General features: G+C 35.4%; 1 protein-coding gene and 1 pseudogene across 5 annotated transcripts in view; one reads left to right on the top strand and one right to left on the bottom strand.

Annotated features, from left to right (window-relative positions):
* The window catches only part of GOPC (golgi associated PDZ and coiled-coil motif containing), a 44,902-nt gene that overhangs the window by 20,037 nt on the left and 11,137 nt on the right, over positions 1-13,728 (top strand). For 3 of the 5 annotated variants that reach the window (XM_029943286.1, XM_029943285.1, XM_029943288.1), the window contains exons 2-6: positions 3,837-4,001; positions 5,526-5,549; positions 8,859-9,034; positions 10,052-10,217; positions 12,779-12,874. In XM_029943286.1, coding sequence (XP_029799146.1) covers positions 3,837-4,001; positions 5,526-5,549; positions 8,859-9,034; positions 10,052-10,217; positions 12,779-12,874 — 627 coding nt within the window. The remainder of the gene's footprint in view (positions 1-3,836; positions 4,002-5,525; positions 5,550-8,858; positions 9,035-10,051; positions 10,218-12,778; positions 12,875-13,728) is intronic. The other 2 variants (XM_029943287.1, XM_029943289.1) reach the window with 1 other exon arrangement.
* LOC115296391 lies at positions 1,158-2,135 on the bottom strand (annotated as a pseudogene).

The following is a 13,728-nucleotide window of genomic DNA, read 5'->3' as shown; positions in this document are numbered from 1 at the left end:
GATCTAGCCCCGTGTGGGGCGCTGTATGTGGAACCTGCTTAAGATGTTCGCTCACTATCTCTCTCTCCCTCCCTCTCCTCCCCCCACCCCTCTCCCAGCTTATGCACTCATACTGTCGCTCTCTCTAAAATAAAAATATTTAAAAAGAAACATTTTTAGGATATTGCTTGAAAATTTAAATAAGAGTTGAAGGTTGAAATCACCTGTTTCCTATAAACTTTTTGCTCTTTACTAGTTATAGGGTGGCCAAGGTAAGACAGTGAGGTGAAAGATGCGCAGGCTTTTTCTACAGTCAGACCGATTTGGAGTCTGTTACTTATGGCTGTGTGATTTGGGGCAAATTGCTTAAACTCTGAGTTTCAGTTTCCTTAACTATTAAGGAAAAGTTAGAGAGTCTGGTGAGAATTACGGATCATGTATGGTGTGTATATACCTGCCATATGTATATAGATGCTTGCTTTGTGGTAGCCGTGAATATTGTTACGCAGTGAATATTGTTAGTAAGTTAAACATATGTATTGTTGTTATAGAAACAAATTTTTTTCCTTATGCCAGCTGCTTGAGAACACTTCCACTGCCTTGTCCTGGGAATAATTGGGTTCAAAGTGCTGTTTTGCTGCTGACCAGTCGGGTAGCCTCGGATATAAAAGCGACTTTGATTGGCCTTGGTTTCATTGTATACATAGTAACTGTCATAATTGTAGTCTTTACATTCTCTTTGAATTTTAAAATATGGTGGTATTAGGAAGATAACCATTATATAAAATATGCAAATTTCTAATCTTGGCATAAAATGTTTCAATGGCTAAATTTTCTTAGCTAAAATGCTTATATCATGGACTAGAAAAGAGTTATTTAAATATTATAAAATTTAAAGTAAATCTGAAACACTTATTTTAAAAATTAAATTGACCTTGAATTTTATTTTATTTTACTTTATTTATTTGTTTTGTTGGGTGGATACTGTGTACTTTATTGATGTGGATGACAAAGTAGGACTCCCTAAGCCCCTCTTCTTCAGAGGGTCTAGGATGGAAACTGTGTCAAGGTCAAGAGGGTCTCCTTGTGTTAGGGGATGATTTGAGGCAAGAACTCACTAGCAGCTGAGGCCTTCTCTCTTTCTCTTGTGCTCTCACTAGGGCTGGTCCAGGGGGCTCTTACTTCTTGGAGGCCATGTGGACCATAGGATCTACTGCCTGGTTGCTATAGCCAAATTCACTGTCATACCAGGAAATGAGCTTGATACAGTGATCCTTGAGGGCAATGCCAGCCCCGGTATTGAAGGTGGAAGAGTGGGTATCACTGTTAAAGTTGTAGGAGACAGCCTGGTCCCCAGTGGAGCCCAGTAAGCCCTTAAGGGGGACCTCTGATACCTGCTTCACTATCTTCTTGATATCATCATGTTTGGCAGCTTTCTTTAGTCAGCAGGTTTGATCCATGACTGACACATTGAGGGTGGGACATGGAAGGCTAAACCAGTGAGCTTCCCATTCAGCTCTTTGATGACCTTGCCCACATCCTTGGCTGTAGAAGCAGGGATGATGGTCTGGGTAGCCCCTCAGCCATCATGCCACAGCTTCCCATCGGGGCCACCTACAGTCTTTTGGGTGTCATTGATGGCCTGGATTGTGTGTTATTAGTCTTTTCATGATGGCAAAGTTTTCGTGGATGATCCTGGCCAGAGGAGCCAAACAGTTGGTAGTACAGGATGCATTGCTGACCATCTTGAAGGAGTTGTCATACTTCTTATGGTTCTTTCCCATCACAAACATGGGGGCATCAGTAGAAGGGGCAGAAATGATGATCCTCTTAGTCCTAGCCTTCTCCATGATCGTGAAGAAATCAGTGGATTCCACATATACTCAGCACCAGCATCACCCTGTTTGGTGCTGCAAGGATCTCCCTCCTGAAAGATGGAGATAGGCCTTCCATTGATGACAAGTTTTCTCTTCTCAGCCTTGACTGTGCCATTGAATTTGCCAAGGGTAGAACCATACTGGAACATGTAGACCTTGTATTTGAGGTCAGTGAAGGGGTTATTGATGTCAACGATAATTAACTTTGCCAGAGTTAAAAGCAGTCCTGGTGACCAGGTGCCCAATGTGGCCAAATCCATTTTCTCTGATGTCAGCCATCCATTCTCAGTGATTTGGCTGGCACTGCACAAGGAGATGTGACTATCTATTGAACAAAGAACAGAGAAGCCTGGGCTTCGAATTTTAATATCTGCATCTTCTCTTTGTGAAGCATTTTTTCTTTTTTTAATTTTTAAAAATGTTATTTATTTTTGAGAGAGAGAGAGACATCGCATGAGCAAGGGAGGGAGGGCAGAGCCTGACGGGAGGCTCAAACTCAAAAACTGTGAGATCATGACCTGAGGCAAAGTCAGAGGCTTAACTGACTGAGCCACCCAGGTGCTCCAAGAATTTTTTCTTACTTTTTAAGTTGAGCAACCTCTTGAGAAATTAATTGACTTCATGAAAAGTCCGTATTTGTAATGGGCCACATTCAAATAACCTGCGTACTACCCTATTTTCTTTGCCTTTTTAGAATAAAATAGTTTCTGATTTGAATATTAGTCTGCCAAATTAATTAATGAATACCACTTTGCCCCTTTAATTTCTTAACTCCAGAAGTTTTACCTAGTTATTAATGAATCATGAAATATTTTATTTGAAAGATAAATCATTGTGGGACTACCAGGCAGTGTATGTCTTTTGAAACACACAGTGTCCCCCTTGTTACAAAGATTTAATTAAGTAAATCTAATTAAATCTTTAAAGATTTTTTTTTTAATTTTTAAGTAATCTCTGCACCCATTGTGGGACTTGAATTTCTAACTCTGAGATCAAGAGTTGCATGCTCTACTGACTGAGCCAGCAAGCTGCCCCTAATTAAACCTTTAGATCTAACTTCCAGTTTATAGGAAATGTAAGGAATGGAGGAGTATATTAGACAATACCATAAAGAAATAATAAGATAAGTGCAGGATGAGGGTGAATGTAATGAAAAAAGAGGTGAGGTTGTTATAGAGTAAATGACCTATATTAAACTTTTTCAGGGTATAGGTTCACTTTAGCATAAGCTTCATATTGCTTAAAAAGAGTGCATATTATTCAAATCTTTGTTTTCCTTTTGTGGTTATTTGGTTTCAAACACTAAAAACCTATAGGTTATTTTGTTTTGACTAAGAAGAACTTTCCAGATAAGATTTTCAAGGAGCAGTCTTTAAAATGTACTAAACATTGTCTGTTAAGAGGTGATTTTAAATGTTTATAAATCTCTTTGGTAGGCATTTTTTTGTTAAAGGGAAGAAGATCTGTAAGACATATTTATCATACATGTAAGTTTTTTTTTCTTTTCTATGTTTTTCAATTAGGAGTATTTGTGAAAGACATTGTGGAAACTGTTACTCTTTTAGAACACAGTGGAAATCAAGTTCTGCTGTAATCTCTTGTATATTTGGAAGTAGCATTCTGTATTGGAAGATACTGTTTATGGGAGCACCCGGCTGGCTCAGTCAGAAGAGCATGCAACTCTTTGATCTTGGGGTTGTGAGTTTGAGTCCCACATTGGGTGTTGAGATTACTAAAAAAAAAAAAAATAAAAGATGCTATTTATGGTAGAGTTAGTTCTTTTGCCACTCAAGTATCTTACCTGTGCAGTTGAATTTATGACTGTTTAGATGGATGTCCTACAGCTCAGTCACTTCAGGTATTCATTCTGGTGTTCATCTGTTCGTCTTACAGGTAGTCTGGGTCCCTTTTGAATAATTATTATTCAATTCAAAATAAAGAAAATTAAGCTGACGTGATTTTTTATTATTGTTTTATAAGGCACAGTTGGTAGATCTGAAATCTGAACTGACAGAGACCCAGGCAGAAAAAGTTGTGTTGGAGAAAGAAGTCCACGATCAGCTTTTACAGTTGCACTCTATTCAGCTTCAGCTTCATGCCAAAACTGGTCAGAGTGTTGACTCTGGTACTATTAAGGCAAAACTGGTAAGTAGTTTAGAAGGTAACATATACTTACATGTATTTTAGAGGGTAAAGAGGACAGTTTTTAATGAGGCTTTTGGTTATAAAAAGTAATATGTGCTCATGGTGGTAAATTTAGAAAACACAGATGTAAAGGTCTTCATGACCATCCACTGTCTCATCACTTAGGGGTGATAACTGATAATATCAATAAGCAACTGATACTTAGAATAGGGTTTTTTTCCTATTTGAAAATGGCTGTCTAAATTTATTTAAAATATATTTGTGATTATAACATGTAAACATTTCTTCCCCTATTGGATCAGTTAGGATTAAATTCAGCTGCATATATAACAGAAATCCAAGTAACACTAGCATTGTTCTTGAATAGTACAAACTATTTTCTTCAACCCCTGAGATAGGTAGTCCAGAGCTGATGTAGCTTTACAGGTGGTGGGTATACAGGTTCTTTTTATTCTTGTGTTCTGCCATGTTTAGCTCAGAGATTCCATCTTTAGGATTTCTTCATTCCAGGCAGGAAGAAGGAAGAATCTAAGAAAAGGGCAAAAGGATGGCTCCAGGCCACATTGGCCTTCTTTAAGGAATTTTTCATGAAATCCTCCTTGGCGATTTTTGCCAATCAATTTAGCCATCTCATTGACTATTGCAACTTGCATTTCAGCCTCTTAGTCACATGACCACCTCCAGTAAAACGAGTTCTGTCAGTAAGGATGAAGGGCAAAGTAGAATGCAGTGCCAACCAGCGGCATGTTTTTTTCTGTTGCTCTTCATAGACACATTTTTCCTGTCACTAAACATTTTGTAATGTTTGTATCATATTCATTATATAAGTTTTCCATAATTAACCTTTGCCTTCATCATATAGGTTGTTTAAATAGAAAAAATTTTTAACTCTTATGTCTGCTTAATCTCTTGTGTATTAAGTGTGCACTATGCACTAGACACTTTGTTGACCGCAGGGGACACAGCAGTAAGACATAATGCTTGGGAGAGGCAGGACGTAAAATGATGATGATAAGATACATTTTTAAGTTTTCCGTTTTAAGTTAATTCCATTTGATTAGTTGATTATTTTCTAATACTGATATATTAGAATTTAGTTAAATGAATATTTACATTCTCCTTAAGCCTTTAAAATTCAGAAATTCTATGAATATAAGTTAGTAGTCTTGTTAACTGAAGTGAGTTAGATTTGTAACTGCTGCTTTGGGATATTGGATATTAACATTGAGCAACAATGTACATTTTCAGTAGAAAAGAATTGAAGTTTTAACATTAGATCTTAAACAGCGTGCTATAGTGGAAAGGCACTGAACTAGTTGAGTTGACTTACTTTGGTAAAACAAAACATTTTCATCAAATGCTATATAGTTACTATTGCTTATGGCTTTGCAAATAGATTTGTTCTAATGAACTTTATCCAAATGATACTCAACATGGGAATTTTCCTTATAATGATTATACCACTAGATAAATTCATTTGTTTGATTTTTTTCTAATTATAAAACTTTTTTCTTGTATCTTAAGTCTGTCCCCTCTGTGGAGGAGCTGGTAAGTTTGCTATTTCTGTTTTCCTTTAATATGTCATGCTGAAGTGTTCTTAATGTCTTGTTTGCATATTGTATGTTGTCACTTTGTATTTGAAAGTGATGTTCATGATGGTAATTTTTTGATGTGCCAGTACCTGAAAAAGGCAGTGGGTGGCCCTATGCTCTTTCTCACTACATGTTGTTAAAGATTTTTCTTTTGTTTGTGATTTATAACCATTATGTGCAGAGCCCATCAATATTTGACAACTTCTGAGCCTTGAAACTGGTTCAAACCTCTACTTCAAAAGAGCAGTTGTTTTTCTCACTTGAATATTTTGAAGACACATTAAGCAGAAGTAGCTCTTTCCTCTTCTTCTGTTTGAGTTTATCCCCAGAAAAAGAATGTGCATGTTGGTTTCTTAGTCAGTTATTGCATGTGTCATAATTTTGTAGTAGTCTTGGAATAATTGTGTGGTCTTTGAGACAACTGAATTTTGAAACTCCTTACCAGATTTTTTTTTAGAAAATAACAATATGTTCTTAATATTTTTCCCACTTTCCCAATCTAATCAGCCTCCAATTTATCTTATGGTTGTCTTTTTTTAAATACAGTGTTCGACTATGTAAATACAACATTAGCTTCTTGATTGTTACCTAATAATAAACAGGTTAACTAAAATATTTTTTCTTTAAATCTAAAAGTGATTAACTTCAGTTTTCTTTGCCCTTTTCATGCTTGCAAATGTTTTTTTAATTTTTTTTTTTAACATATTTATTATTGAGAGACAGAGAGAGACAGAGCATGAATGAGGGAGGGGCAGAGAGAGAGGGAGACACAGAATCCGAAGCAGGCTCCAGGCTCTGAGCTAGCTATCAGCACAGCCTGATGTGGGACTTGAAACCACGAACCCTGAGATCATGACCTGAGTTGAAGTTGGACTCTCAACCAACTGAGCCACCCAGGCGCCCCTGCAAATGTTACTTTTAGGCCTAAGAGTTTGTCAGATTCAGTAGAGGGTTGAATAGTGAAAACAAAGTGGTGGCTTAATACATGTTTCTCGCATTCCATAAATATGACATAAATAGCTAATTGAAGTAATTGTAAGTAGATAATTCTTACCATAAAGTTTATTTAGCCCATAAACCAAAGAATGCTTGGTCTTCTAGGAACTCTTTTTCTGACACAAGCAGCATTAACCTCAGTAAATGTCATAAGAAAAGATTTTTGTTCATGTTATCCAAACTTTGGGGTTTTTTTTGAACTGATACTTGCCTATTAGGAAATAGGTTCTGAAATAAATTTTACAAAGTTGTTGTAAAAGAAGGATTCTAAATTATTCTTTAAATTCTTTAAAAGTTTTTATGGTAACATTTTTTAAAAGAAGCTTAAAAAGCCTGCTAATTGGTTTTCCTCTGTTTATAATAATAACAAATATTTTTAATCAGAGAAGTGATAAGTATATCCAACATTTGGGAGTTACTCATTTTAGCTCGTATATTATGTTTTTGTGTTTAAGTTAGTGGTATCCACTGCTTTGCATTTGAATATATCATATAGTAATGTTTAACTATATCATTTATTGATATACTGTTGACAGAACAGTTGACCAAAGCAGACAGTTCAATTAGTACCAAAATATATTCTGTGAATTGTTAAAAGTTTTAAAAATTTATTTCTCAGCTTCTTAATATCCAGAATAAAAAGGGAAATAATTAATCAGGACCCATACAATAGAAACAGTTATCACTTGCCATTTGCTCAAGATAAAAATCTTTTTGGTGCTGAGGTAGATCTTTTTTTTAATATGATTTTTTAAAAGTTTACTTATGTTCAGAGAGACTGTGCGCATGGCGAAAGGCAGAAAGCGAAGCGGGGGAGAGGCTCTGCACTCCTCAAAGAGCCTGACCTGAGGCCTGATCTCATAACCATGAGATCATGACCTGAGCTGAGTCGGATGCTTAACCGACTGAGCCACCTAGGTGCCCGTAGATCTTTGTTTAAATCTCACCACAAAGGGGACATAGTAAACAGTGTTTTCACAGCTTATCCGCAAATGTAGCCAGAGTGTCACAAGATTCATAGATTCTGTGAATCAGTGAGTTGGTAAAAGCAGTTCTGTAAGGCAGTAAAAACACTTCTACTTAGGATAAATAAATGGAAGTTTACAGTGTTTGGATAGTTTTCTTGATCCAAAACAGAAGAGTTTTGTTTGGCGACAGAGTTTGTCTATGTATTTGAACTTGACTGCTTTTAGATTTTGTACCTTCTGTTTTCTACTCTACTTTGTCTTGTATCAACCTGTTTTGTGTTTGGGTCCTGAAGGCATTTACATTAGTAACCCCTGATTTATAGCAATAGACATACTGTACTTTATATAATTTTAAGGTAAATTGAACATTATTTCTCACTTGTGAGCTTGTGATAAAAATTTGATAGCAAAGATTTTGAGGTTTTATACCCTGGCTAACAGTTGTAATTCACATATATGGGCTATCTACCAAGTGGAGCATAGCATCCTTTTATGAGAACTAAAAATGGATGTCCATCCTACCTCATAATAGGCAAGTGGGACCCTGTTTTCCTCAGCAAACAAGTCTTCATTCACTTTAATATATTGACAAATAGATGAGTCAGATCCCCAAATTCAGTGATAATCTATACCATACATATGCTTATGTAGAGAAATATTTTAATGTATGTTTCAACGTAGTTTTTACCAGCATTTTTCCATGACTGCCAAATGCTCTTTATTATTTTTTTCCATCAAATGTTCCTTAAGAAATTAAATATGTGTTCTAATTTAAGCAAACTTTCCTGTCGTCCTCTAAGGTAAATTAGCTGTGGAATTTATTCACAGCTGAAGGATTTTGACTTGTTTATGGAACTGTTGCATTAGAGTTAAATAAGTGTTTGGGTACAACCACCAGAATGATTATTTTTATTTTAGTCTAGGTTCTTGAGTCATTCTTAGAAAGCAAATAGAGAGCAGATTCAATTATTCATTGGAACCACTCCTTTTAGTATATGATGACATGAGCTTAGAGAAGACTGATTCTCTTAGTCTCCTCAGTATCTGAGTACTCCAAGGCACACAGTTATCTCACCTGGGAGTGGTCCCGACACCTTCTGGGACTAGTTAAAAAGAACTGTATCCAAATCTTTATTTCATTTTACAGAAATGAAGTGGTCACTTTTATCTTATGCTTCCATCGTTGGTATTGTAGATTGTGCGCTTTTATGTATTTTGAAGAAATTGGTCTGTTGTTAAAAAGCCTTGAATGTATTTTCATTACATTGTGCTGGGTTTTTTATTTTTTGTCTTTTAATTAGGAGAGAGAGCTTGAAGCAAACAAAAAAGAAAAAATGAAAGAAGCTCAGCTTGAAGCTGAAGTGAAGTTGTTGAGAAAAGAGAATGAAGCCCTTCGTAGGCACATAGCTGTTCTCCAGGCTGAGGTCTACGGCGCAAGACTGGCCGCCAAGTACTTGGATAAGGAACTGGCAGGAAGGTGTGTAAAAAACGGGTAACCCTGTACTCTTAGGTAACAAATGGGATATTTAATGAGGTTGACTCGTAACCTCTTTTACGATAAATGAAACGTTAATCTTTACCTTAAGAGTTATTTTATGTTTGGTTATAGTTTACTGTTGTTAACGTAATATTGATAGCATTATATCTTGCAGATTTATCTAGCCATCTTACATAAGTATTTCTGGTTTACACACACACACACACACACACTGACAGGAACTTACTATGAAATGCAGAACTCCAGATCTGTACTTTTCAGCCATTTCCATGCCTTGAAACCATAAAAGGTAATGTTCACATGTACAGCATGACTTCCATAAGGAATTTTTTCTGTGATCATTGAAACCCAATCTTTCTTAACCCTCCAAGACATGTTTGAATGACAGTGATTTTATCATAACAAAACAGTTCTGCTTGCATTAATTTTTCTCAAATAATTCCTCACAAACTTTGGTGATTTATTTTTGGTAAATAATTTTTGATATCAATAAGAACTGATGTGGAGAAGATAAAAGTAAGTTCTGTCATGTTGAAGTGCACATTTTCTAATAACTTTTACCATATTTAAAATAATCTTTTGTATAAAGAAGCTGCCATTAAAAGAAATACTTTTGTACGGTTAGTTTCATGTGAAGACCAACAGTCAGTAGTATCTGATTTATTGACCTACCCTGATTGCATGCAAGATATGAAACACATTCACTGACATTAGTCTCAAAAGTTGCTTTTTAGATGCATTTGAAGTAAGTATAGGATTAGAAAAGGTCTCATTCATTCTTTTTTTTTTTAACTAATATTCCCTTGACATATGTTCTTCTCAGAGTTTTCATATTTCACAAATCTGAAAGACATTAGGAGGTTCATGAATAGTAGTTTTATTACTAACTTAGGTTTATGCAAAAGCTACTTGTGTTCAGGAATTCTTCTGAATTCTCTCTAATAAAAATTATAATAATGAAAAACTAATTGAATTACCTCTTTTCCCAATATGAAGGGTCCAGCAAATACAATTACTAGGACGAGATATGAAGGGACCAGCTCATGATAAGCTTTGGAACCAGCTGGAAGCCGAAATACATTTGCATCGTCACAAAACTGTGATCAGAGCCTGTAGAGGACGTAATGACCTAAAACGACCAATGCAAGCCCCTCCAGGCCACGTATGTTTGCTTTGTTCCTGCTTCTTGCTTGACCGCTTCCTTTCTTTAGTTGGAAGTCCTTTCTGTTTTTTAAAATTCTAATAGTATTTAAAACCATTATTTAAAAAGTGAAAGTGGAATTAAACTTAACTTAGAGCAGATACATAGAGTTCTTTAATGACTTATCCTGAAATGCCCTACAAGTGATATTTCTGAAAACCGAACTGTTGCTCGCAAATATATATTACTTGTACTTTGCCCATATTTCAGAATTCTCTTGGATCATAATTAGGCGTGTTTAAATTTGTTTTTTAAGCTTAGCAGAGAACAGGTGGTTGTATTAATAAATTGGCAAGTATTTTGGGGGTAGTTTATAAAGGAAATTTTTGGTAACTAGATTCAACTGCAGTTTTTGAACTAAATTTACACCTGTTTGGTTTTAAATTAAGGTGGAATTTGAGATCAGTGTCCAATTGTCAATTTCTATAGCTACCATTATATAAGAACTTTTCTATCTGAATAAATCTTTATTAAATTTCATTACTACAGCTGCCTGATAATAAAGCATGTCTGATTCCTACCCAGTGGCTTACATATCTTAGTACCAGATAAAGCATGGGCTTAAACAGTTAAAGATTTGTTGCCTCTGCAAAGATTATAAGAAGACTTGATATGTACATGAACTTGGTAGGGAAAGAGTGGGAATTAAAATGTTGGACATTGGGGACCATTAACTTCTAGGCAGTGGCCAGATGACAAAAATATTATGCTACATAAAGGAGTATGAACTTTAATCTGATAATCATGGGATTTTTTAATAAAATGGTGGACTGAAGATTTAACATTATTTTAACAAATTACTTTGGTATAGTGAAGATATACTGGGAGAGGGGCTAAGTGGAGTCAAGGTAATGCATTAGAAAGATACTACAGTAACCTGAGAAGAAAGTGATGGATGCAGGGAACTTACTTGAGAGGAAGGATAGGTTTGAGAGAATTAGAATCAAGAGGACTTGGTGATTTACTGCTTTTGGTTAAGTAGGTGAATGAGAAGGAAGAGTCTAGGTATTTGGTGTGGGCAGTTGAGTGAGATGATGGCATTCATTGATAAAGCAAATAGAGAAAAGGAAGATTTGGGGGGGAAATATGATGAGATGCTAAAGCATGTAGTGTTTGAGGTCCCATTGGGTCACACAAAATGTATCCGGTTGGATATATGACTCTGGAATTCAAAAGTCTGAGTTGAAGAAATCTTAGGGAAATCATCTATCTGTTATAATCAAAACATGGAATTGATTAACCCAGGGAAATGTGTAGAAAATAAAAAGAATAGGGGTGTTTGGTTGGCTCAGTCAGTTAAGCGTCTGACTCTTGATTTTGGCTCAGGTCATGGTCTCACAGTTCATAAGTTCAAGCTCTACATATAGGGCTCCACACTGACAGTGTGGAGCCTGCTTGGGATTCTCTCCCCGCCCCCCGCCCCCCCCCCCCGACCTTCCCAATCTCAAAATAAATAAATAAACTTAAAACGTATTTTTAAAAAAGATAGAAAATAAAAAGAATAGGAAGCCAAGGATGGAAAGAAACTTTTATGGAGTGATGGAAAGAAATGGATCACTTCAAGGATTCTGAGATGGAGCTAGCTGTCAGATATAAGCCACCTGGGAAAGTAGCATAATAGAAACTAAGGAAAAAAGGGTTTCAAGGAGGTAGGGTGATGAACAGTGTCAACTGTCTGCAACATTTAAGTAGGGTAGGGACTAAAAAGTATACATTAGATATAGCCATGTTGGTTGCCAGTGACTGCAGAGAAGACAGTTTTAATTAATGGAACAGGTTGGGGGCAAAACCCTAATTACAGTGACTGAAATAGTGAATGTGGGAGGCAAGGATATAGGTATAGTTAGGATTGACTTTGTGTGAAGATTAAGGAAGGATGGAGGGAAGATAATAAAGATAATAGGTGATTGAAGGGTTTTTATTTTGTTTTGTTTTATATTTTTACATGGGTAGTCTTTTAAACCTGGAAATGGCTTAGAATTTGTTTATGTGCTGAACAGGGAAGGAGCTTAGCAGAGAGGGAAAGAGTAAAGGTACCAGAGAAAGAATTATTAATGGAGTAAAGTCCTTTAAGAGGCAGACTCCAGAGCTCAGCAGAATGAGAAAGTAATTAGGGACCCAATTAGGAATATGTTTTTCAGTTCTTACAGGTTAGTTAAAATGGATGTAGATCTTTATGATATTTTTCTAATGAAAATAAAACATTTTACCAACTTTTATTTTTTGAAGATATTTGCTCATCAGTTAATTCCTGGCAATAGTTTCCTTTGTAATGTCCTACAATTTAAAAGATGAATCAGTATTTAAAAAATTAACTTAAGAGTGAGAAAATCACCTATACATTTCACTATATTAACAGAACAACCATTTACATTTTTACCTATTAATTTCTGAACACTTTACTGTGTATCCATTCCAAGAAGTTAATAAAGATTTCTAAAAGCAAGTTATATAGCATGGGTTTATTCTATTTGATATATATTTTAAGTAGCACTAATTTTTCTTCTTTTTCCCCTAATAAGGATCAAGACTCTTTAAAGAAAAGTCAAGGTGTTGGTCCAATTAGAAAAGTTCTCCTCCTTAAGGAAGATCATGAAGGCCTTGGCATTTCAATTACCGTAAGAAGTAGTGCTTCCAGTCCCCTTTTCTGTAGTTATGTAGTATAATCATACTTCTGGGTTGGACATCCTTGAGAAACAATGTATTTTGCATATATTCTCTAAATAAATAAATTTATCCCCCAGGCACCAACACTTTGTGTAAACTTTTTTTTTTGGTATGTAAACCTTCCTAATGACCATTAAGTATTATTTTAGTAATATTATTACTTTATTAAGCATAACTTAACATTTTCATTTTGCCTTGGGTCATAGTTCTATACAATATCCTATTACTGCCTCTGGGAGCCTTTGGAAATGGATCTGTTTTCTTCTGTGCTGTATGGCTCCATATTGTATTGTTCTTTTCTCTGGAGTGATGGGTTCTCTTTCCCTCGTCTCATTTCTTTGCTGTCAGATTTCACTGGCTCTTGGGCCCAAATATTCTTCCTTTCTAATTTGATGCCTTTACAAACATTTGTCTTGGGCAGCATTTCTGAGAGTACACAATTAGAAAAAACTACATATATTTGGAGTCATTTTGCTGTTGTTTAGTGCTTTGTTCCAGATGAATGAATAAGATGGCTTTACTCTCTTTCATTGATAATACTTAGACATTTTATAAGTTCACTTGCTTTTTTGGTATTGCTTAATGTAGAAATTATTTGTATAATAATAAGTTTATCTGTTAAGTATTTATTGAATACCTACCTTTTTGATTGCACTGCCTTCAAAGAATATAAATTTTAGGAGAAGTAATACAAATATACAAATAATACATACACACACACACACACAAATAATTATAATACAAGCTAGAAAGTGAAAGGCACCAAATAAGTGCATTTCATCAATTCTTTGTAGCATATTTTTTC

The sequence above is a fragment of the Suricata suricatta genome, chromosome 7 (assembly GCF_006229205.1).
Source record: "Suricata suricatta isolate VVHF042 chromosome 7, meerkat_22Aug2017_6uvM2_HiC, whole genome shotgun sequence".
Classification (NCBI taxonomy): domain Eukaryota; kingdom Metazoa; phylum Chordata; class Mammalia; order Carnivora; family Herpestidae; genus Suricata; species Suricata suricatta.
Note: the sequence above shows the minus strand (reverse complement) of the source record. Positions and strands in the feature narration are given on the sequence as shown.